At 43.6% G+C, this 25,407-nt stretch overlaps 1 protein-coding gene across 1 annotated transcript in view; it reads left to right on the top strand.

The window, feature by feature from the left end:
• NPAS2 (neuronal PAS domain protein 2) overlaps positions 1-25,407 on the top strand; it is a 54,211-nt gene that overhangs the window by 23,088 nt on the left and 5,716 nt on the right. The window contains exons 7-16 of the mRNA XM_082334404.1: positions 4,889-5,007; positions 7,389-7,471; positions 8,365-8,471; positions 9,678-9,825; positions 10,423-10,504; positions 11,145-11,286; positions 12,024-12,130; positions 12,312-12,404; positions 19,008-19,154; positions 25,151-25,345. Coding sequence (XP_082190530.1) covers positions 4,889-5,007; positions 7,389-7,471; positions 8,365-8,471; positions 9,678-9,825; positions 10,423-10,504; positions 11,145-11,286; positions 12,024-12,130; positions 12,312-12,404; positions 19,008-19,154; positions 25,151-25,345 — 1,223 coding nt within the window. The remainder of the gene's footprint in view (positions 1-4,888; positions 5,008-7,388; positions 7,472-8,364; positions 8,472-9,677; positions 9,826-10,422; positions 10,505-11,144; positions 11,287-12,023; positions 12,131-12,311; positions 12,405-19,007; positions 19,155-25,150; positions 25,346-25,407) is intronic.

Raw genomic sequence — 25,407 nt, 5'->3', positions numbered from 1 at the left:
GGCTCCCATCCAGTTTTGCCTGAAGGCTGAGAGGGGAGACAAGTAATAAAGATAACCCTCCCAAAAATCCAAGGAAGTGCTTAGCTCCCAGTATAAAATGTCAAATTAAGTGAGACTAAATTATTTTACAAAGCCGCTTAATAGCTCACTCTGATAAGAAAAGATAAGGTGGGCTGGATTTATCCCTCCTGTGAAAATTGTTTGTACGTTTGTAAACAGAAAAAGATCTCTCATAATTATATAACCAAATATTGGCTTTGGTATCCTATTTCTGAGGTGACATACTTGCTTAAAAACTCCTGGAAGGATCAAAGCCGGAGTCCTGCCTTTCAAAGTGTTCACCAATATAAAAAAGGACCACCAGCATTTTTAAAATTGGCAGCTCCATCCTTTCATCCAAAATGCCTGAAGTTTTCCTCTTAAAGGAGGAGATAACTGTTATGTGAAAAGAGTTCCTGATCAAGTAATATAACTAAATATTATAGTAGAACGTAAAATTGTGCATTTTTGTTCCTAGTTACATGGAAACTCAGGAAGTATCTGGTTACTGGATGCTAATAATAGCAGATACTTTACTGTTAGCTGATATATCTCTTAGAGATAAGAATAACCATCAAGAAAACAATTACGCTGGGGAGAAAAAAAACCTTTTCACTCCCAGAACAATTAATTCAATCTGAATTCCTTTTTAAAAGAAATAAACAGATTTATACAGAAGATACATTGATCTTGAGCCTCCATAAGCATATGCAGAAACATCTGATAACAAGAATAATTCAAACTAAAGTGAATATTTTTATCAGAACCAACAGCCGCATCTTATTATTTACTGTTAACAATATTGTAGAAGCTGCAGCTAGCAATCTGCAGTGCTTGTGCTGGGCTCTCTATGGGCACTTAAGAAAAAAGGCACCATTCCTGTCCTAAAGAATTTACTTGGGATTCATAACAACAGAAGATGGCGAGGGGAGAAACAGGAGGAGGAAAGAGGAGAGAGGAGATCAGAGTGGACAAGTGATGTATGGACACCGTCACTGTTACTCATCCGAAGCTACTGGGTGCAGTCCAGCTTGCCACTAGCACTTTAGGTTTCTTCATTATATATATTAATTGCTGAATATTCTGGTTTTCTGTGGTCGGAATTTATTTACACGAAACAATCTTGATTTTATTCTGGTCTGTTCAGCTTGTATTTTTTTAAATTCCCGTTCAGTTTGTTTGACAGTCACTAAGACTGGTTCTTTAAACATTAATATCTACTAACAAAATAGGAAGGAGGGATTTCTTCTTTCAAATGGCATAAAGGAGAGGTTTTCTGTTACAGGAAGAATATGTTTTAAACATCCTAAGTTAAAATAAGATGACCAAGCAACCGACTGCTGTACTATTATTAACTGAATAATGTGGCATCTGGGGTTGTTTTAAACATGTTTTCATTCATTTCATGTGGCATGATTTCTAACCCTAAGGATAAAAATCTTTTTGTCTATGGTAGTTAAGGGCTTGGTTCCTTACATATATTACTTATTTTTAACATCTTGTCCTTAGTGTCCTGGTCTTTTTTAAAAAAAAACAAAACCAAACAACAACAACAACAAAACCTGTATATAGGCAAATCAGTTTCTTTCTGTCTTTTATATGACATTTGCAGGTAATTTAATATTTCTTCTACAAAAGAATTTTGTGGTAGCTCTAGGAGCAGCAGGTCTGATTGATAGTTAACCGCAAAAACTTGAAATTCATGCTAAGGAGCATCAGCTAGCTGATATGTATGAGACAACTGTTTCACCTTTCTGATTATGTATTTAGCTTTATCACATGACCTTCTAATTCCCTACTCAGGATATTTTGTCTAGATCATTTAATGGTGAAGCACACATGCCCTCATTTACCCGAGCCCACCTGTTCATAGCCAGCTTACCATTTTCATCAGGTGCCTTCTGACAAAAGCACTCCAAGACCTGTATTTGACTTATAAATGTTAATATCATCACAGACTCAGGCTTCATCCTATATTTTCTATTCCACTGTTTTTCTGTGGTGCTCTCAGAAAGTTCGCTACCAAACTTTGCTACTTCAAGATGTTGTGTTTTTTCTTTTAAAGAGACTTGGAGAATTATAAAGTATGATTTTTCAGAAGGCATGCTTAAAAGATTATACCAGGATTTTTTTTTTTTAATTCATTTAATGATCTCTTTTTTTAACTACACTTTAAAATTTATCAACAAAATAAAATTCAAATTTGCTGACCAGCTGCAAGACCAGAGCAAACCAGACTGTGCAGACAGAGCTGTGGAAAGAACAGATACCAACAAAATAAGTCAGGCAGCAAAGTAATTCAGAAACAAATGTGGGATTTTTTTCTTTCAGTTATTGTAGTTGTTATTTTCAGACCAAGATGTACATTTCAAGGTGGTGGCTACCTGCCTGCATCATCGAGGCTTTTAGTGCTTTGGGTTTTGTGAAGGGCAGCTGAGTATGGAGATGGCACAGTAGCTGTTCGAAGACTGGATGACTTTCAGCCAAGCCAGCTCTATCTCATCTCCTTGGACTTATTCATTCACCGCCGCTAAGTTCAACATTCCCAAATGTTGTGATGAAATCCCAAATTTACTACATAGCTGTCCTATACGATAATCATTACCCTTTTAGTATTGCATTTACCTCTTGGAAATGTAATCCTATTCTGTAAATGCCACATTCAGGGATGTATTCTGCTCTCTTCTGGGAATACATCTCAGGCTCATGGCTGTTTACATCAAACAGCTGACGTGAAAAAGCCATCCGCTCTCTTTGGTGCAACTTGGTCTCCACTTTCTTCTGCAACTGGTGTCATTTGCAAGCCCGTGGGTTCACTAACTAGGTTAACTTATCATACCTGTACTTCAGAGGCTGAATGTGCTGATCTTATATTCATATCTTAGAGCCCAGCCTGCAAACATTTGCTGCTGAACTTGGCTATTACAGAGAGAAATGGGCCCATTGACTTCAAATGTGACAACATATTACGTAATAAGCTCGGAAGTAACTTTTTACAATGCCCTTAATGTGGGTTTATAGCAATATCATTAATTTTTAAACAGGACTGACTACAGAAATCAACAGACTTGCACAAAATAATCATATATACTCTTTACTCAGGTTTCTCCTGTTTCCTGTAGCTCCTAACTCTTTCTTCTTTTTTTCCACCTCTTGTATTAATAATCCCATAGAAGCCCTCGTATATGCACATAACCCCAGGAGCAGAACAGGAATACATATTCCTAGGAAGTCCCCAGAGCAAGTGTGCTTTGCTGGTGAAAGGAGGAGAATTTTGCCCATATTTTTAATCTTAATATCCAGCCAGCCATGCCCTCCAGACTCAACTGCAAGAGAGGGCTGTAATCTCTGTGGATGTTCACATCTGCATTGCCTTCTCAGATGAGGAATCTTTCTTCCCCTTTTTGGTGCAGTATATATTGTGTACACAGTGGCCTAATCATGGGTTTGAATTGTCCTCAGAGTACTTATTTTTCTGTCTCATATCCTGTTATCCCTGTTATCAGCTATGTATTGTTATTCTAAGGCTTTTAGTAGGTTGAACTGAAAAAAGCACGTGATAAGTTGAGACTTCTTCCATCTCTACAATTCGTGCTAGTGATCTAAAGCCCAGTGCAGAAGCACCCCAGAATAAAAATTGCTAGTTATGTCCTCCCCAGATAGATAGCAAATTCTTCATTTTCACAGGAATGGAGATGGTTATCCTTGCTTTGCCCTGTGCAGAAGAGACAAACTGTAGGAAATTTCATAAAGTTGGATATAGGGGCCTAATAGTAAGGAAAGATAGTTTCTTATTAGCATTAATCCCTATTAGCATTAGATTAACTCTTATTGGGGAACTCCGGCTGCTAGATGGGATCTTCTCTGCCCCCGTGGGAGACAGCCAGTTGGGCAGGGCAAAACCCCATGGGGCCAGCCCAGTTGCCACTGCAGTTCAGCACACAGTTTTCCTTCACTGCTGTGGGAGTGGGATTACCATCTCTAAACAGCTCAGATGAAGATTTGGATGAAGAATTTGCGTTATGCCATTCTAACATGGGACTGTGGGCTAGCTTAAGGCAACATGTTCTTTTGGCAATACATTTCTGTGGCAGGAGGTGCTAGTGGGCCCTCAAAGCAACACAAGAGCCATGCAATCACGGAAGACAGATAAAAAACCATACACAAAATCTGTAGCCACATCGCATCCAGTTTTTCCTTCTGCCCAGTGTTTCAGGAGACAGCAGGCCATCTGCAGACTCACCAGAAATGCCCAGCTCTGGAAGCCAGTGCCGTACACGGGGTCCTCTTTGCTCTTCTTTAAAACAAGGAGAACTTGGGCACACTGGGGACGGTTCTCCTTAGATGCAGAAGGGGAAGGCGCACTTCAGCAGCCCCGAATCACAAGCAGCCTCTTGCCAGCTCGATGAAGCCTCACTGGCTGTGGGCCCCGGTGTTTTGCCACTGATGACTTGACGAACTCTCTTCAGCTACCTCCCTTGCCAATGCTTTCTTTCACTGCCTCATGGAAGTTAGTGCGCTAGGCATGCCGAAGCGTATATTTTTTTCCTGTGAGTGGTGAAAAAGAGCAATTGGATGCATGGGGTTTTATGGTTTATGCTCTGTAATAAGGTTTGGCCTTATTTTTATCAGGATTAACCTATAAGATTCATACTTGAAGTTAAGCTCTGATGTCTTTCTGCCTAACATGACTGACTTGAATTTAAATATATGCATATCAGCTTTAAAAGCTTTTAAAGCACCTCTCTGAATAAAATTATTATTAATATGCTTCAAGTGTGCAAAATATTCAGGGAGAGCAAATCTCATATGAGCCATGACTCTGGGTCCTGGTTTTTTCCCTACCTAGTGCCTAACTCCACGTGCAATGGCTTTGATGAGGCTGTCCCAAGGGCTTACAGAACATCCCCGGGAAAGCAGGTCTGCTTTGTTGCGACTGTTCGTTTGGCAACGCCTCAGTTTTTAAAGGTAAGTGCATACCCGGGATCCCATTCATTTCAGAACTTCTCAAAACACTTTCAGATAGGGTGACACACAAAGTTCTTAATTTTGCTAATTGAATGGATTACAGATATCACATTTCATGCATAAAAATCCAGTGAAGAGGATTATCAGTGCGAGCCAGGATCTGCAGAAGTGGTGTTACTTCTGCCCCCCTTGCATGGGAAATGGAAACCCTCGTTGCATTAGGAATTGCAAAGTCACTTTGAAAGTGGGTTCTTCGTTGCTGCTTTCTGTTACTGCGATGGGACAGTGCATAGCTGGCCACCAATGCTTTCATTTGTGCCCCTCGGTGTCTTCGGGTGACTGCTGCTAGGTTTCCTCCTCCCAAATCCTGGTAGTAAGTTGCTTCTGGAAATAAGGATAGACCACCCAACCTTGTGCCTGGCACTGTGGTTCCCTAATTAACAAACATGAGCTACTGCATCAGGTGTCCCGTCCTCAGAGGTTAAGAGATTAAAAAGTCTAATTGAGACCTAGCCGATGTGAAATCACTGCTCCCTTGGCCTGGCTCCATTACTGCTCAGGGACCTGCAGGGCACTCTCAACTGATTCATGGCCTCGGCAGGCAAGTAGAGTCCCTTCTGGGTAAGTAAGTAAGTGAGGACACTTCCCATAAATCTTAACCACAGTAATCATATTAGCAGTAGAGGCTGGAGTTAAGGTTTTCCGGGAACCCTGAAAGCAAATTCCCTTGTCTTTGGGTAGCTAACATCTCAAAATAAACAGCAAAATGAAATGAGCTGCACATGGCAATGAGCTGCCCAGTGCTAGGGGAGAGAAGGTGTTAGCTGCCGGGAAACCCTGAGCACCTATCTCTTCAGTTCACCTGGATGACTCATTTATCCCCCAGTCTTGACTTTCTCCTCTAAAATGAAGGCAAAAATATTTACCTGACTGGCTAAGCAAGGCAGAATCAGCATTTTGGTTGCACACAGCAATGTTTGCATGTTGCACCTTGAATTTTAGGGTATATGTTCTTGGCATCAGCATGGATTTTGGTGTAAACTGGAGGAGGGGAGAGAGGAATTTAAGGTATGCGTGAAGCCTTTTGCTACTGTACAGTCAGCAACTTTAATCAACTTTGTGAGTATTGATATGTATCAAAGAAATGCTTGATGGCAGTGCACCACAGCTTTTCCTTTGGTCTCAAGAGGGTTTAAAACATTGGTGGCCTGAAAGACTTCTGTCCCTGAGAGCGACAGCAGAGAGAGAAGTGGCAGAGGAGATGATGAGAGGATGTCGCTTGCACAGGGGGATGTGGCACGAGGGAGCGGGGGGACAGCAGCACTGGGGGCCAGCGGTCAGGCTGTCCTTACCAGTGACAATGGAGACTCTCCTGCAGGAGGGACACGGGAGACACGGTAACTCTGGATGCAGCCAAATCCAGAGCACTGATGCTGGCAAGTCCCATCCAGGGGTCCCCAGGCTGACAGCTCATGGAGATGGAGCTGCCCCTGCAAACCGCCATTGGGAGAGGAGAGGTCGGCAGAGGGGAGCTGCGAGTGGGCTGGGAGCCGGCCGTGGGGCCCGCAGCCAGCCCCAGCCCACGCACGGGCGTGCACCGCGGTGCCATCCTTCCTCCCCTTCCGACCTCCACCCAACAACGAATCGCCACCAACTACGTCCTGATCCCCATCCCTCTGGGCCAAGGATGTCCTACCTCGCAGACAGCCCTGTGCCCTGCCTCCTGTAATTCACTTATTAATTATCATTCTCATGAGAGCTAAGGGCTGCTGTGAGTCTTAAGGGCCAGCTTCTTCTCACCTGGCACCAGGGTGCCACCATAGGAGTGAAGCGCAAGGCAAAACTGCTACCTTTCACCCTGAAAAGGTATCTCCACCTCCGCAGCACGAAGCGTCCCCAGCTATTGAGTGGGAAGGAGAGTGTCCCCCTTTCTCAAAGAGGGCTTGGAGAGCAGACGTCCAAAAGGGCCGGGCAAGGGCAGTGGGTATCTTAAGTAACACAAAGAGAGCAAGGAAAGACGTGGCAAACCCAGGTGGGACCAAGCACAGGCTGGATGTTGGGAAGGGGCATTGCTCCTCGGGGCCATGGGGAGCACAGCTGCCACAGCCTGGGCACTCCTTCAAAGCCATAATAACTTTGGCACCCTGAGGAACAGTCATGGCTCTCAAGTCCATGTGCATCACAAGTTCTTCTCCCCAACTCCTGCAAAAATGTTGGCATGGATAAATACAATAGATAGATAGTTCTCTGGAATTGCCAAAAAACATGTGAATCCTCTGTTTTCTCCTCTTATGCACCGTATATTTATAGCTAACAAAATTTAGATGAAGCAGAGGGGTGAAGCCGCAACTCTCAGTAAGCTGGCTTTCTTCACCATACAGGAGATGTGCATCGTGGAAGAACCTCTAGAGGAATTCACATCAAGACACAGTCTGGAGTGGAAATTTTTATTCCTGGATCACAGGTTGGTGGCAAGAAAAGCACTCCTGGTTGTGTTCGGTGCTTGTCTCCTGCTATTTTCCTAAGTGCAATTCTCTCAAATAGTGTTACATTTCACATCTAAACAGGAGGGCAACCACTGAAATTCCTACAAAAGATGATATTTACTATTTCACCCTGCATTTATTTTTATCAGTCTTTTAAAACAAAACTACTCTGTTTCTCAGGCTGAATTTATGATTAGCTTGTTCTTGTTTGCTTTAAAAATATCAACAGACCAAAGTCTGTCACACGGCAAAATCATCTAATTGTTATACAGCTGCGGAAATAATTCTTTCCAAATCCAGCCATTGATTGTGCGTGTGCAATTCCCACCGAGTTACAGAGGGAAAGTCTGCACTTGCCTGAGGCAACCGTGCTGGCAAAGGTACAAAGCAACTGCCTCAGCACACCATGGACGAGCTCTGCAGACACCCAGAGGGAAGTGGCACAGATGATCTCCCCTCCTACTCCCCTAGGCCCGGCAGACCATGGCTTCCTATCACCTTGCCACGTGTTTTTCCCCGTGCAGGGACTGCGGGAGCCACAGCAGAGCCCCTGACCAACACACAGCCAGGGAATGGCTCCTTCACAGCAGGTTCTTGTGTGAAGGTCCCTGAGAAGCTGAGTTGCTTTCCACAACCACATTTTCCCTGGAAAGATGGGGTTGTCATGGCCTTGTCCTGGGGGGAAGGTGCTGTGCCCAGCCGGGCATCCCAGGCACAAGGAGGGGGAAAGTCAGGATCCGGTCCCCTGGGTTCGACAACTGTACACCGATGAGCAAGAGCAGATCTGGGCTTTTTACATATCCACGTCAACATGCAGAACTGCTGTTTCTTTCATGGTTCATGAATTCACTCATGTTGTCCCTAACTGCAGAGCACCGCCGATTATAGGTTACTTGCCTTTTGAAGTGCTGGGTACTTCTGGCTACGACTATTACCATATAGATGACCTAGAGCTGCTGGCAAGGTGCCACGAACACTGTAAGTATCGCATAGCCCAGGCTCCTGTGGAGTCACTGGGACACCTCTTTTCAGTGAAATGTAGTTTCAGTTAAAATTGGTTTAAACTTGGATGGTGCGGTTTGACCCTTGCCTCACGCCTGTATGTCTTAGCGGAGTTATAGCAGATCGGGGGCACTGCAGCAGATCAGCATCTGGGCCAGACTTATCAAGCTCTGAAAAATACAATTTTAACTTCTGTATCACCAGCAGCAGTCAGCGAGACTCACTGAATGGATAAAATACACCAGATTAGACACCTGCTCTGCTAGTAAAGAATATACAGGAATAGTTCAAGCAATCTCAGAGGAGATCCTATTTTCTAAAATTGTGGCGGATTTTTTACCCTAATGTTGTTCACCGTGTATTTGGGATTACCTGTGATTATTTAAATATAGTCTATTAAGATTTAATTGAAAAACTCTTTCACTAAGTAAAGAAAATGAGGCAATGCTTTTCAAATATTTGCTTACAGAACTGTCTGGAACATCTCAGCTTACCACCTCTGGATGTCCTGAAAATATCCTGTCAACATTAGGTTTTCTATGTTGACATTGAAATATAGAAAGGCTAAATATGTGCATATTTGGGCACCCCTTGAAATCACTGGGGGAAAAAAGCAGAGATTAATTTTGTTGGTGAATCTTTAAAACCTTTAATATACCCCAGTTTACTGCACTTTGAATTCTTGTCAGTCTGGGAATTTTCTTTCCGTTTCAAATGATTTTTGTCTTTGCACAATGTTATCTCCTATACTCCCTTCATTCTGCAGAGAATACTCCTCTTTTCAAGCATTTTTATCCTGTACTTCTCTGCTATAGAACTTAAGATGATCACTCTTAGAAATTAATCCCAGATGCCTAATTAAGCAGTATGTGATCAGCACATAAACCGGGCTAAGATCTATGTTTAAGTTGTAGCAGACATTAATGCATTAGTGTCCAAAGTTAAGGTTAATTGTACCGTGTAGGAATGTACCGTTCAAAGTGTCAGAAGAAGATACCTACTGATCTTTATGATATTTGCTCTACCACACAACTGACAGAGCCACGCACTCAAAAGGTGCTTAGGCTCCTGTCTCCCTCGGGAATCGCTGGGGCCATGGATATTTTTGTCACTCTTTTCACATTTCACGTCATTTTCATATCGGAAATTGTGCTACAAGCTGTGTGTATTTTCTGCTGACAGTGATGCAGTTTGGCAAGGGGAAGTCGTGCTGCTACCGGTTTCTGACCAAAGGACAGCAGTGGATCTGGCTCCAGACCCATTACTATATCACCTACCACCAGTGGAACTCCAAGCCAGAGTTCATTGTGTGCACACACATGGTGGTAAGGTATGGAACCTCCTGTCAACTGGCGGGGACATAAAGGACAGTAAGATAAGGGCATCCTCAAGACTGCCAACATTTTCTCTTAGAAACGTGTCTTTTATGTAACAAAAATGAAGCCTGAACTCTCTGAAGGAAATATGTTCATTATAAAAAAATGATCAGACTAAACCTTATTTTATGCTAAGCTTGATTTGTCAATCATGAGTTTAGGGGCAGATTAACTGGTACGTTTTTCCATTTTGTGCAAAAATAGGGAATAGACAGATCCCTTAACTGTTCGCTTCCTCTAATCTTTACATTGCTTTTAAAGAGATGTGTGGAAGCTTTCCAATGAAGTTATGAAGTACTTGTAGGATGTGAACTTGATCTTTATATATACACTTCTGTAACATACTTTTTGCTGTCAAGAAGACAGAAACAGAGCAAAAACTGAAAATGAAAACAGTCTCTCAAATGTTATTCAGTAGCTTTTAAGTGTTTTTTCAGCTGTTCATTTAAACTGTAAAATGTTACAATAATTTGTTCCTCCACTTGCTTAAAGCACATTTTATGAAAGATAACAATACCGTGTTGATACGTAGAATTATATTTTCTGTTCAGTTATGCAGATGTTCGGGTGGAGAGGAGACAGGAGATGGGCTTGGAAGAAGTGTCCTCAGAGGTTGTGTCCTCAGCACTAAAGGTACAATGAGACAAGCTTTTTTCATGAATATACATAGTAATCACAACTTGTTCCTATGTTAACATCAGTGAAGACTCCAGCATTGTCTTTCTGAGTAAGCTCACAAAAGGGTAAACCTGGAGATCAGCAACAGTGACAAATTAAGTGGAACATGGGCAGGGGCAATGTGAGGTATCTCCACCTTTCCTTGGTGAGGTACTACAGTTTAAAGATTCATTTGGACATGTTCTGGCAATCAGCCTTCTTGGCTACATCTCGGTGATCTGCTGAGAGAAGAAAGAAAAGCTCCTCCTCAGTGCACGGCTGAGTGTCTCGGAGAGGTTGCAGTTGCCGTCACATCCAACTGAATGCAAAAGAAAGATTCAGAAAAACATCTGAAGGCACAAAATGACTACGGCAGTACCTTGCTCTTTATTTCCAGCTCAGTGACAGCTCTTTGTAAAATGCATTAGTTAGATGCTATTTGGAAGGGACATTGACACCTGTGCCCAGGTCTACTTCTGGCTTACCTGGGATTAGTTCTGCTCAAGTTATTTTAGGCCAGCCAAAGAACTGGGTGGGCAACCACTACTAGATGTATTTCAAAATGTTTTCACCCTGACAGATGCAATAGGTATTCCCTTTTTTTTGTTTGTTTTAGGACAGTGGCACCAGCCTGGATCCTGAACAGCACTTTAATGCACTTGATATTGGTGCCTCAATCCTCAGCGCTAGTCGGACACCCTCAGTATCATCCAGGAGCTCACCAAAATCTTCCCACACACCCAAGTCGGACCCAGCCTGTGAGTGGCATTCCTGGGTTACTGCATTATTTTTAATTTAGCCAAGTTACAGAATGTATGCCTATACACCACAGCTGCTAATTTAACAGCTATTTATGAGGTATCGATGATACGTGTTTGTCACTGGCAATGAAGCGTGTAATCTGAAATGGTAATGTACAAGAGGGAAGGTTCTAGTGCAACCATCCATACACTGGAAAATAGGTAGGGGGACTAGCTGGAAGGCCTGCTGTTTCGATCTGTTATGAAAATGAGGACTTCTCTCTTCAGATTTTAAGGCACCAGTATAAGCAATACAAGGCCCCTGTAGACTTACATCAGTAATAACAGCCTGTGGGTGATTCTCTACTGGCCAAGATTTAGGATGTTCCAGCCAAGACTTGGGCACACCTTGTACACCCCTTCTGCTCCCTGGTCTGGAAGAGAAGCCAATGAGCTAGCCTAAATTTATAGTTATTTGGCCCACATGAAGGGAGTTTCAGCTGTTTTAGAACAGCTCTTGGGTCCTTTTGCACCATTCACTGGAGCACAGAATCATAATCTGTCTCATTTACTTTTATCTTTGCCCAGGCCCTCCTTATCAGTTTAATTTTACTGCCATTGAAGTCAACAAGAACAGCCTTGACTCTTGCTGGAATTTAGCCAGGCCGTAATCATTTCTAGCCAGGTCTCATAATTCCCACTTCAAACAGGGATGATTTCCAGCGTCTAAGAACTCACCGGCACTTTTCTTGCAGCTACACCAACAAAGCTGATTGCAGAGCCTAACGCTCCCTTGCCAAGAACACCGAGCGCACAGCAGGACTTATCCGTGCATAGACTCAGTCAACCTACTGCTCTTCAGGTAACTTCACAAAGAGTCATCAAAATAGGCAGCCGGTATAAAGCATGTGCCACATATGCAGATTAGCAATTAAAAATTACTTACACAGAAGCCATGGCATTAGAAGAAACCTAAAATTTAAAGGAGCCAAACTTATAAATAAAGTTTTGCTTTGTTTTGTTTTGTTTTGTTTTAAACCCAGGTTTCTTTGCCTTCTCAGCCTTCATGTGAGCTTCTCCCACAGCAGTTGCTGCCTCAAGCAACTCTGCAAAATCAGCCTGCACCTCTGGCACAGGTTAGTTGGGAATTTGGAAGTGGAATAGGTCACTTGCCTATCTCCTGACATTTTCTCCTTTTAGTAGCTAAAGTCCCCAAACCCACCAGCTCTCAAACACTTAAAACATTGTGGGAAAGTAATCTGAGTTGTACACTTGTGTGTTTAAACACATATCTGCATACAGGCATTCAGAACAGAAGCCCAGGTGCATGTAGGTTCAGGTGCACACACACAGGTATTTCACAGGAGGACAAAAAACAGATGGAAAAAGTTTTCAGCTTTGCTTCTACAGAATCAGGTCCCATCAAAATCAAGGTCACAATGAGAATTAAAACCAAAAACTAACAAAGACACACAGTCCTCCTAAAAGCACCTGTTTGGCTGTGCTGATGCAGAACTAACCAGCGGTAAAGGACACGCAAGTTCAACAAAACCCATTTTGTGAGCGTGCCAGTAATGGTGAGGATGCCACTGGAGACAAATTCCTCCACTGAAATCTATTAACCCCTATCTCAAAAGCAGGTGATGGCCCAAAAAGCCACCTCGATGTTTCATTTGCAGTGGATTTTGAAGGAGTAAATTTGAGTACCATGTTCCCATCACATTGTTTCTCTCCTGTGGTCATGCTGCGATGATACACCCCATCATCCTCCGCTTTTAGAAATGACAGAGTAGTCCTGGACCTAGGCTGCATCTACTATTGGTACCCTGTACTTCCTCACAAGATCTCCGAGTTTCTTCCTGTAGCATATAAAACATAAAAAGTCCTGAGGACCCCTGCTTTAAAATAACAAGTTCTCATTTATCTTCTATGTTTAATATTCTTTTCACGACTCCACAGCAGCATGCAGCGAAGAAACAGCATATCAGTTATCCGCTCTGAGCATTCATTTTCTTTTACAGATATTTCTCTCCATTATTCATTAATGCATTTCCAAACATCAATTAGTTTATTTATTATAAACCTGTGTGTGGTTTTTTTGACTTTTTTCTACCTCCCTTTCTTGTCCGTCAAAGCTCTTTGTGAAGAGATGCTTTCCAGTCATTTACCGGGAGCCTCGCTGCCTCACCCCTTCCCAGTAAAACACTCTTACTGGCACACCAGCTGCATTTCTTCTCCGCCAAATTGGAGTGCCGTCCAGTCGCACGGCCGCTGGTTCAGCCTCTTTGGACTGGCCAAATCTCGGTGAAAGGAAGAGGGTGGACTCGAGTCTGTCTACACAGGCAGCCCTCTGGCAGCCCTCTTCTCGACTGGCAGCAGTCACAGCCATGCTCCTGGCGAAGCTCAAGATGGAGCTTCCCTGGATGTGGAGCAGGGAAATAGCACCAGGATGTTGCAGCTCAGGTTGCCGAGGCTCATACCCCATAGCTGTACTCCTGGGAAAAGTAGCAAATCTTCACAGACTTGGGTGATTTTCATAAACTATTACGAAAATTATGAAACTGTTCTGTACTTCCCACCTTAAAATAATAAACATGTCAGCCAAAGCAAGATAATCCATTATTTAATAGACGAGGTGCCCACAGCACTAAGCGAGTGAGAGACAAAACCCAGGTTCGCATGCTTCCCACCATGAACATTTTCTTGGTTTCCTGGTTGACCATTTTGCAGCAGTTTGGTGGCAGAACACAAGCTCATCGCTTTTAGAAATAGCGTGGCCGGGCACCCTGCTGCCAGCCGACGAGGAGGAGCTGCACAGGTTGCTCCCCGCTGCCTTTCTGCCGCTCGCCCTCAGCTGAAGGTGACCGATGGCAGGAGCTGAAAGGCCATTAGCCAAGCCTGGCCACGCAGGGCCCCGGCACTCTGATGGGCGTCCTTGCGCCTAACATTCAGCTACGGGGCGGCAGCCGGGGGGGAAGGACATTTTAAGAGGCCACAACTGCATCTGCAGCGAGCAGCTAGCTCCCGCCTCAGGCGCCATCTGCTTGAACTTTGATTAGTTTTATTTCAAGCAAAGGCTGTGACGGTTTTGTCTTCACCGACATGCGGTTTTAGCTTCTGCCTTGCTTGTCTGAATGAACAGAGAGCACAGTACTAGATGTCGCCTGAATGTAAATGGTTTACTTTAAACCAAGTGCTCCCTATTAGAATATTTGTTTGTTTGCCTTCCTTATTGTAATAAATTAAAATCCCCTACAACACAGCGGATGTTGATGACTGAATAATAATTAGCACTAATAATCCATTTGGGATTGCACAGGTGTTATTCAGAAGACAGAAAGAACAAACAAGTTGTTTGGTGAGCTGCAAAACTAATGAAACCCGGTTTCCCAGGGGCTGCGCCTTGCAAGGCTGGTGCACAGACCCAGCCTTTGCTGCAGGAGGGCAACGAGTGGGTCCCTCTCTCCTTTGCTCAACTATAGCTTTCATGAAATTACAGCAACCTGGTATTTTTGAGACTCTGACAACTCTGTTCCATGTCTCTAGCATTGACCAGAAGAATTGAAAGTTGAAAGGTAGGCAGAAGAGAAAGGTTCAAAGGAAACTGAGCTAAAAAATAAATAGAATCATAGAATCATAGATAGAAAGGTTTGAGTTGGAAGGGACCTTAAAGATCATCTGATTCCAACCCCCTGCCATGGGCAGGGACACCTTCCACTAGACCAGGTTGCTCAAAGCCCCATCCAGCCTGGCCTTGAATGCTTCCAGGGATGGGGCATCCACAGCTTCTCTGGGCAACCTGTTCCAGTGCCTCACCACCCTCAGAGTGAAGAATTTCTTCCTGTATCCAATCTAAATCTACCCTCTTTCAGTTTAAAGCCATTACCCCTTGTCCTGTCACTATGCGCCCTTGTAAAAAGTCCCTCTCCAGCTTTCTTGTAGGCCTCCTTCAGGTACTGGAAGGCTGCTATAAGGTCTCCCCGGCGCCTTCTCTTCTCCAGGCTGAACAACCCCAACTCTCTCAGCCTGTCCTCATAGCAGAGGTGCTCCAGCCCTTTGATCATCTTCCTGGCCCTCCTCTAGACTCGCTGCAATAGGTCTATGTCCTTCTTATGTTGGGGGCCCCAGAGCTGGACGCAGTACTCCAGGTGGGGTCTCATAAGAGCGGAGTAGAGGGGGAGAATCACCTCCCTCACTTCTTTTGATGCAGCCCAGGATACAGTTGGCTTTCTGGGCTGCAAGCACACATTACCGGGTCATGTTGAGTTTCTCATCATCTAACACCCCCAAGTTCATCTCCTCAGGGCTGCTCTCAATAGGGTCTCTTTTCTTTACCCAACTACGTGTTGTCATAAAACCTGTAGGAACAGAATGTCTTTGAGGTGTCCATCTTTTTGTTCATCACATCTAAAATGGGGGACCATCCCAACATACGCAGGGGCCGTAGGTCCCCTCCCCTGGCTGCAGCCCCCCAGCACCTAGAGAGAGTAACCCCGGCACCCTGCGGTGGCACCAGGCAGAGAGAAATGCCCCTCCCGGGGCACGGTCCAGCTGGCCTCTCCCAGATGTCCATGCTGGAGGAGAGGAGTCACAGCCCAGAAGTGCCGGTCCCTTTCCCTGGGCTGTACAGCCTGGCTGGACTGTCAGCGCCGGCGCATCGAGCCTGGTGGACTGTGCTCATCCCTACCCAAACGCCTGCTGACACAATCCCAAAAGCATCTCTTTTTTTTTTTTTAAGAAACCAGACTAAAAATATTACTGTGGGTTTTTTGTCCACATTAACAAACCTTGATTAAACGGGTGGTCCTCTGCAATTATAGATATCTCACAGGTTTAGTCTTCCATGTTTGACTGTATGTGGAAAGCTGGCACTTTTCTGTGTATAACGTGCACTTTTCTGAGGATCCTATGGAAGTTTGTAAATACCCAAGTGAGACAGATAGCAGCTTCTGCTGATGCAAATGGCAGAGTTAAAGCTGTGCAGTGTTTTCTGTGAAACGTTTTGAGTTAAGCTCTTAATTTACTACACAATTACAGATTTCTCCCTTAATTAGTAGAGCCGTTAATGATCTTGAGATAAATACTCTCCAGTGCAGGTCAATTGCTGTTAATGTCACATTGTACAAAAACAATAGAAGCTCTGTAATCACAGAGGTCATGGCTAAAGTTATCAACAAATTTGGGGGTTAGAGTGGGAAAGGGAAAAAAGCAAAAGCGAAAGTTCCTTGTCTTCTTCTGTAATGGCTCTTACTCTAGCAGACCAGCTAATTGTTGTTGTTAAGTTTATTAATACAAAAAGCACATTAAGAAGAGAACAAAAAGACAATACTAGATGAATATGCTAAATATAACAATGATGTGCTGCAAAAAAATTAAGGAATAATAATTTAAAATCAACAGCAATATATTTTTGTGTGCAACTTTGCAAAGCAAATTCAAATTCAAAACTAAGGCCTGGAAATGGATTTCGTTTCTTATTGAAGTATAAAATGATTATAAAGTTATCTGTTATAAAATTCCTTACATTTATTAATTGAAGAAAATCGCGTTCCTTGCCCAAAGTGTCTTCAAGGAGTTCTTCACATGTTAATGGAAAGTCTGCCATCAGCAAGCCAGGCAGTTAAAATTAAGCCTTTGGCTAAAATTGTTTTTAATTCCTTTCTGATAAGGATCCTTTTAAAGACTTAAGAGTAGTCCTCACTAACAGAGATCATATAGAGATAATTAGGTTGAGAGACTTGGCTTTTCAAAAAAATCCTTCTCTACAGACCCAGGTTAAAGCAGGAATTAGCTGCATCTCATCTAAGCAAGCCATTGCTACATAGCATCGTTCCCCCTCCTAAAATCAGGGTACCTGGGACTCTTCAGGTCCACATTCAGACTAGAACAAGCAGCACCGGACGCCCCTTTGAGTCGCTTGTCCTTGTTCCCAACCATCAGTGATTTCCACTCGTCCATTCCTCGGGTTAATACTTTATACATGGACTAGGAAAAAAGAGAGACCCCACTCTGACTTCTCCCCTTTAACACCAATTAGAAGTAACACAAACTTCCCTTCGGGAGCTTTGACACCATTTTTCTTCTCTGGGGGAGGACGGGGTTGCAGATGACAGTGCTGCTGTTTGAAGGTAAAAACACCGTGGATGACGGCGCCGGAGGCCAAGTGCCCACATTATCTCCTTGGTCTGGCGGTGCAAGCTGTGAGCACTCGCAGATGCCTCTGCCACCAAAGCGGGCTCTGAGGGTCTCTGCCAGCAGCAACTGCCCGGGCCACCTTAGCAGCCCTCCTTCCCCCCAAGCAGGGCTGGCCATGAAGCTCCCCTCCACCTTGCCACCACTCTTTGAGCGGTGACCTCCCAGATTGTGCGGGAAAGCTGCCCTCCACCTGATAAATAGAAATAAACCCTCTGAAGTTCTCATCCTTTCTCACCTAAAGGCCATTTACTTGGAGATTTCAGCTTTGCTGGAGGGAATGTGAAGGTATTTCACGTATTTAGTTGGTTTAAGGCAAAGCAATTAGCTGATACAAATCTGACCTGTCACATTTAGATTTCTCTAAGTAGCCAGAAATTTCATTTAACTGCACAGTGTTGCTAGCACCAGAGCTCTCTTTAATTCTCTTCTTGTTACCATTTTTGTTTTCCTATTAAAAAGCCAGGAATGTCGTAAGCAGGTGCACCTCCATGGAGCAGGAAGGCTCCGGCAGTGTGCATCCGTTCACCCGCCAGCACAGAGCCACTGGAACAGCCACAGGAACAGGGCATCGTTTTCAAGTCACAGCAAAATTATTATTTTTCGTTTGCCTGGACACTCTTGGCTGCCTTGATTACAGAAAAGCTTACAGACTTTTTGAAGTGTTTTTTTTTTTTTTCCAAAGACTGTTTTTTACTTTTGAAATATGAGCTCAGGCAAAGCAACTATTCCAAAGGCTATTAAAGTAATAATTAACTTTGGTGGCCTTTGAATCATACCCAAAAACACCAAATAAAACTAGGAATTTATTGCTGTGTTAGTCCCCTCTGTGCTTATTGAATGATTCCACTTTGTGCCAAGTATTGCTGCTACTGGAGGTTGCACTTTCTTCTTGACCCCGAGTAGTGATCTCCATTTTATATTATTATTTAGAATAGCCTTTCTCCCACTGAGCTGAGCTGTTCATTCTATGTCATGTATAAAAATAACTTAATGAGTATTTCTTATAGCTTGACTACTACTCAGCTGTAGAAATCTAGAAAATGTTTATTGTGGTCAGCTGTTGCATGATGCTGTAGTAAGTCATCAGCAGAATCAGCCATCGCAGCACTGCTATTTCTGTGCAGAAAAAGGAAAGCGTTAGTAAACCACGTCTGGAATATACAGTTATGCCACGCTAAGGGCTCCAAACTACAAGCTAATAAAAACAATGAACTCATTTGCCATCCAGTTAAGATGCTCTTGATATTTTGAAGTAGCATACTCTCAAAAACAGTCCTTCTGATAATTCCCTAACAGAACAGGGTCAGCTGTAAGCAGATCACTCTAACTCAGACAATTTAATATATGTGCGTAAAATTGAAAATAGACAAGGTTTATCTCTGCCTAGGTGTTAGTATATTACAAACACGTCTTTTATTCCTTTGGGCTGTGATTTTCTTGATTTACAATCAAGAAAACAATACCTTCTTACAGAACAATGTTCTATTGAGGCCTGTTTGTATCATAATGACTGATTTCCCCCACCCCACCTTTTTCTTTTTCAGTTCTCGGCACAGTTCAGCATGTTCCAGACCATCAAGGACCAGCTAGAGCAGCGGACCCGGATCCTGCAGGCCAACATCCGATGGCAGCAGGAGGAGCTCCAGAAGATACAGGAGCAGCTCTGCCTGGTCCAGGACTCCAGCGTCCAGGTGTGTTACTGCTGGGAGGGGCAGAGCACAGCATCCTCTCTCGCATAGCCGTTGATAAGGTTGGCAAGTTAAAATTAGCTCAAGAGTCCAGGAAGTCTGGATGTGTGGAAACCAGTTCATCTGAATGGGGATGTTGCCCTCTGAAAGCCTCTTGAGTAACCTATGTCAAGAAAGATTTAAGAGCTGTCTGGAAGAAGACAAGGAAGAAATATCTTAACCTTAGGAGGAGGAGAAGAATTTGGGTCATTTACAGTAGCATTTTAATACTTTACCTACTGAGTCTTCAGGCTGAGCAGCTGTCATAGAAAAGTGTATAAGTTCAGACTCAGCAATGATTATGGCTCTCCATCTCATTACCTTCCATCCAGTCACTGCTTGCTTCACGTTGGCATCACTCGTGCTCGGTATCTTGTCTGTCCAGCTCTTCCTTAGCCAAGAGCCCTCCTTCAGGCAGTGCTCATCTCTTTCTTTTCATTCGCTCCCTGTTTTCCTGACCCTACCCCAGCCCGGATACAGAGCACAAGAGATTAATTTCTTTGTCACGTTAAAAACCCCCAAACCTCTGCTGACATTCATTTGTTCGCACCTGGGAGGTGTCTGAATTTGTTCCTCACTGGACCAGCTTAAGCCTTTAGGGCGAAGCTGACTGAGCCTGCTCTTCTTCTGCCTTTGATACCTCCTACACAGAGCTAGAATTCACTAAGTACAGTATCTGCTTTTAATTCACCACGTACAGTATCTGCTTTGTACTATGCCTTTTGTCTACCAAACCTCAGAAATAATAGCAAGTGCAGTTCAGTACATCGCAGGTTTCACTTAACAACAAGTGGACAAATCATCCAGTTTTATGGAAGTTTTCTGAACACGAGGAGATCACTGCTATGTTCCTCATAATTTAACTGTGAATGCCCGGTTAAATGACCCTTGCTAGAAATGTTGCATTGGGGACCCACTGTGAGTATTGTACTAACAAGATTTTTTTAGAGGACAAGCTCTGTCACAGAAACAAGTGTCTCAAAGAACATTTTAAGCACAGGATGAAAACCTGAGACCTGCTGAAGTCAGTGGGAATTTTGCTCCCGACTTCCACAGAAATAGACTCTCACCCACCATCAGCATCTGTGAAATGCAGTTTCACATATTAAAACAAATTGGGATTGTATGTTTAGGCAATTAAGGGATCGGTGAAGCCAAATCAGAAACTCTGCCACCTAAGTTGCTGCATGTGCACTGCTCTAAGACAGCACAGCGATGGTGGGTCCCAAAACCAGGCCTCTCTGTTCCTGGTGCCATATAAGCATATAGGTAGACCAGGTTTAACTTCAGTGCGTTTCTTCTATTGCTTCTGCACTGACTTTGATTAATGGGAAGGGAAAGTCTCTCTGCAATTAACTGGCCTTCAGTTCAGAATCATGTCATATGTCTGAAAGCTATTATTGTTATCATGAATATCAAGAGACGTGATATTCTCACTTCCACTCTTTTTAATTGGGTGAAAACCATTACTCTCTCCTGGTGAAGTCTTGAATAGTCACATACACTCATCCTTTTTTTTTTTTTTCATATTTCAGGCAAAAATAGAAGATCAGAGCACATTCTTATATGCAGGGAATGGATTTTATTTTGACATAGCTGTCTCCTATATGCACTATGGTGCATTTAATAATCCAAAGACTGTGGGACAGATTCTCAGATACGCTCACAGGGAGCTCAAGCAGAGAGAAGAGGAGGCCCAGTGGGTAAATGGTGGGTAGTTCTCTACTGCCCACCCCATACCAGTTTGTAGCTCTGAGTTATACCTTTTGGGTGATCCTCTCCTCCACAAAGACTGTACCAGATTCGACCAAGAGGAATATATTTTCAGACCAGTACCAGTTCTCTGATGTTAGTGCTGACCATTTCCCAGCTTATTGCAGATGCAGAACTGAGAGACAGGGGGACCGGAGGGCAGCTCGGAAATGCTGGGGCTGCATATCTGCCTGAAGGGGCAATGCTAGACGGGGAGGGTCATCCTCTGTAGCTGGGGTGCCTTTCAGTCTCCTCAGAGCAATCTAACAAGGCGACGAGATGTGAGCGGTCACACTGACTCATGGCCAGGGCCTTTTCCTACTCCCACTTTCTCTAGGTTAAAATAACCCAAAGAAATTACTGTGCTGTTATAGGGATAGAGTGAGACCAGGAATTAGCTTTGTCTTATTTGGCTAGGAGCAACTTAAAAGAAAGCCTCACACTTTTGCATGCAGCGCTTTTGTGACTCGCAAGCAGCGAGGAGTAAACTGTTAAATCAGAAATCCAGCCACGTGCTTTGCCGCACAGATTTCATCATTCAGAGAGCTGGATGTCTGCAGACATTGATCTGTGTCTGTTATCAGAGCTACAAAGCATAGTAGCAAATAGGCGAGCATTACTATCAATCAAGCACATTTCTGGTCTCTTTAATATTCTGCATAGAAGATCTGTAAGCATGGGGGAGTGCCGTAGGCTGTCTGAAAAGAGGGAAGTGTTCTCCGGTTTTCCCTCGTTAGCTGATTTATTAGCATATCTTCCCCACTGGTTCACTCCCTTCCACACAAAAGTGTACAAGTAGCTCTGCGGAGAATTAAGCCCCATTTCCATTTCCTTCAGAGATCTTCAAAACTGCAGTACGGCAGTCCACCAAGAAACGCTTTCCCAACTGGACAGATGTTGAGCACGGTAGTCTGCGTTAGAAACTATTTCCAGGAGCCTTGTGCGATGAAAGATGAAACTAGAAGGAGGGTTGTGGGCCCTGAACAAAACTGTTCAAAACTCCATTAAATCCCTGTTACTGCTTTTCCTGACAAACGAAAGTATGAAGGACAGGAGCAGCAAGAGTAACCTCAGAAGTCTGAAGGATGCTGTGTCTGCTCCAGATTTGAACAGTCTAGCTAATGAATTGCGGATGGGGAGGAAGGCAGAAGGGCTGAGCCTGACCAGCCTGCAAGAACTACAAACGAGACCGTCTGCAGCCACCCATCATTTGCAAACCAGGCTCCCTTCGAAGTCAGTGAATCTCAGCTTCCCGGTGCTGTGCTTCTCATCTTCCCGTATTTTACATAAAGAAAGTATCTTGATGTCTGTAACGATGAGCCCGAAGGCTATAATCCCCCGATTATCCAAAGGACAGGTAGAGTCAAAGAGCCGTTTTCCTCACGATGTCTTGCCAACGTGATTCATCCATTAGCTGTAGGGACCATCTATCTCGGAAGGCGGGGGCAGCAGTGTCAGAGGGTCCCTCCCCTCCCTCGCTGCTTTGCTGCGTATGTTAACAAGCTGGCCAATTAAAAAATATTTGTAAGATGCTTCACTGACCTTGCAGTCCGCAGAAATCAGCCACGAGACATGTCATTAGCAGCAGTGCAGTTAGGGGGCTGCTAATTTATCTACTTGGATTGGCTCAGACTGGGAAATATTTCATTCTTTATTAGGGGGTTTCTGTTGTTATTTAAAGCTGCCATATTTCAGTGTTTCAGGGGAATTCAGGCACATATCACAAAAGAGGCACATTCTGAAAAAACGCCAGTAAGTTTTGTACAAATGAAGCATGTTCTTGCTTTTAGGCTTAAATAGCAGGTAGAAATTCCAGGCTTCGATCCTCTCTCAGGTTAACTCTTGTTTTGATGAGGCATCTAGAGTCTTCCAGTTCTGCAGGGACATGGATTAAATGGCACCATCGCTTCCTGCCCTGAGCTTGGTTTTTCCAGGACATTTATGTTCAGAAGGTAATAACGCTGCTTTGGCCATTATAATGCAAGAGAGGGTCCCTAGGTATGAAACACTCGGAGCCCTCTCACGGTACGAACACATGAACGAACAAAATTGGTTTACTGGGATAACTTGGTTGTAAATTTATAGCATGTTAGCTGCCATCCATTAACCGTGCACGTTCCTACCCAGTGGCACACTCTGGTAATTGCAAAGTAGGTTACTCTGCTTTCTTTCAAGGATAAGATCCTTGGCCTTCATCTGGAAGTAAGGCACACACAGAGGCAGAGTAAGTCATTCGCCACAAGTTCACGCCCTGCCTGACATTTGCATCAATAGATGTTGATGTTGCATTGGATGAACTTAGCATTTCTCCAGCACTGTGCGCCACGTACAGGAAGGACACGTAAGATAATCCTCCTAAAGGTCTTAATTTGCGGTGATCTGGCCAGTACCGGCGGGCTCACACTCCCCATCACATTTTTGAAACACATCATTTGCTGTACCTGTTCTGAATTTTACATCAAATGGTTTATATCAAATTTTATATCAAACAGTTTCATTGCTAGAGCTAATCAAGTGCGTTCATTTACTAAACATGGCCAAAGCTTAGCTTCCATATACAGAAAATAAACAAGAAAATGAATTTTCATAATTTCTGTCTTTGATTTATTCATAATAAGACCTATTTACTTGGCAGAAGTTGCAAGACCATCTGTCTTTCTGATATGTAATGGCTCCAAACTCAGTGAGCAGTGTTTTTAAAAGAAAACACTCGGAGCTAGTTTCAGACCTGCTGTGAGCAGCCCCAACTCTGTTACTTGACCCATTTATTTCTATCAGACATCGTTGAGATGTGGTTAGCCTACAGCACCTGAAACAAGCCGTTGCTTTAGGGTCCATTAACATTTTCATTAATTGCCCCCCTCTCTCAGCTGATTAATGTAAGCTTTGTCTGTACCTTTTTTCTGAGTAAAATCTTGGCACACAGAAATTCATTAAAAATTTATCATATATTAAAAAAACTATGTTTTAAAAGCTAGATAAATAAGTACAAATATGATGGATCAACCCATATTTATGCAAAGAAAAGCAATGCGTCGTGCCAGTCCTTTGGAGAAAGGTATGGGCTTTTTCCAAGAAAAATTAGAGGGGACATGATAGTTTAGGGAATTGTTAATATAGCAATAAGCTGCAGAAAGGTGTACTAATTACTGGGCGTACCTCAGATGTACTGCTAGGCATGAGACTGATGGATGAATAATGAAGAGAATAATTGTGATTCTGATTTCATTTAAACCCTAAGTAGCTCCACTTAAATTAATGGAGTTCCACGCGTGTAGCAGTGGCGTGGAATGAGAATCAGATCCAAAAATGCCTTCAACTACCTGGGACGCGTACCTCCGCACAGTCCTTGGTGGCAAGAGGCTAGGTTTGAAATATTGCAAAGATAGCTTGTAGCATTAATAATTCATAGTTTTAAAAGATGCCTTTTCCCTCTGTACATCTCTAATAAAAGAAATAGCCCCTAGAAAAGCAAAAATTCCCAAGCCCTACAACTTCTAAAGAAGAAAGCCTCATCTTGCAATGCAGGCATGGAGAGTATATCGTTTACAGAAACACTAACAGAGGAGCTGCCAGCTCTTTTGCACAAGTCAAATGCACGGAACGGTTAGGAAGAACACCGGCTGACAGTTACCTGATGGGAAATCAGATAAATGACAGTGACTGTCTGTTTACACATCTTCTCAATGATAAGGACACGGCCATTCAACACGGACAGCTCTGGCCTGGCTGTGGCCTCATTAAAAACATTCGACAGCCCAACTGTATGTAAGGTGTTGAATTCCCAGAGACAAATTCAAAAGCAGCCCTGTCTGAAAGGCAGGCTGATTTTGTTGAAAGGAGAAAGGAAAGGACTGAAAAGACATGGAGGTACCCTCTTCTCTCTGGTCAGGATGCCCCAGAACACGGTGAATGTACAGGGAACTGCTCGTAGGAGGGCTGTGCCTGCCCCACGGAGAGAGGACTTGTACCTTCAGGACACATTTTGCGAGTCACGAGTGCACTGGCAGAACAAGAAATCAAGAAACCCCAGACAGCAGAACTGTTAGCGTAGGAAAGAGAGGTGATTTCCAACTAACAGTAAATGCACAGTGAATCCGGAAACGTGGTAACTTTATTTTAGAATGTATCTTTGGATTTAATTCTGTCACCTTCATTATCCAAGACAGCTGGGCTATGTAAATAAACCCTCCCCCCTTCTTTTCCAGATGTTCCTGCAGCAGCCGACGGTGTCCCTGAGCTTTAGCAATACTCAGCAGCCGGAGCCACAACAGCTACAGCAGAGGTCAGGGGCCATTTCTCAGCAGCAGCTTGTCCCCAGTCCTCAACTTCAAGGGCAAATTGCATCTTCGCAAACAGCGAACCAGCAAGCACTGAGAGAAGCAAGCGTGATATCGAGCCAGGTAATAATTTCTTTGAATAGAGAAGCATTTATACGGAAAGAAGACACTGAGCTGTTATTAAA

Source organism: Platalea leucorodia, assembly GCF_965183815.1.
Source record: "Platalea leucorodia genome assembly, chromosome: 2".
Taxonomy (NCBI): Eukaryota; Metazoa; Chordata; class Aves; order Pelecaniformes; family Threskiornithidae; genus Platalea; species Platalea leucorodia.
The sequence above is the reverse complement of the archived record's forward strand: the minus strand, read 5'-3'. Positions and strand labels throughout refer to the sequence as shown.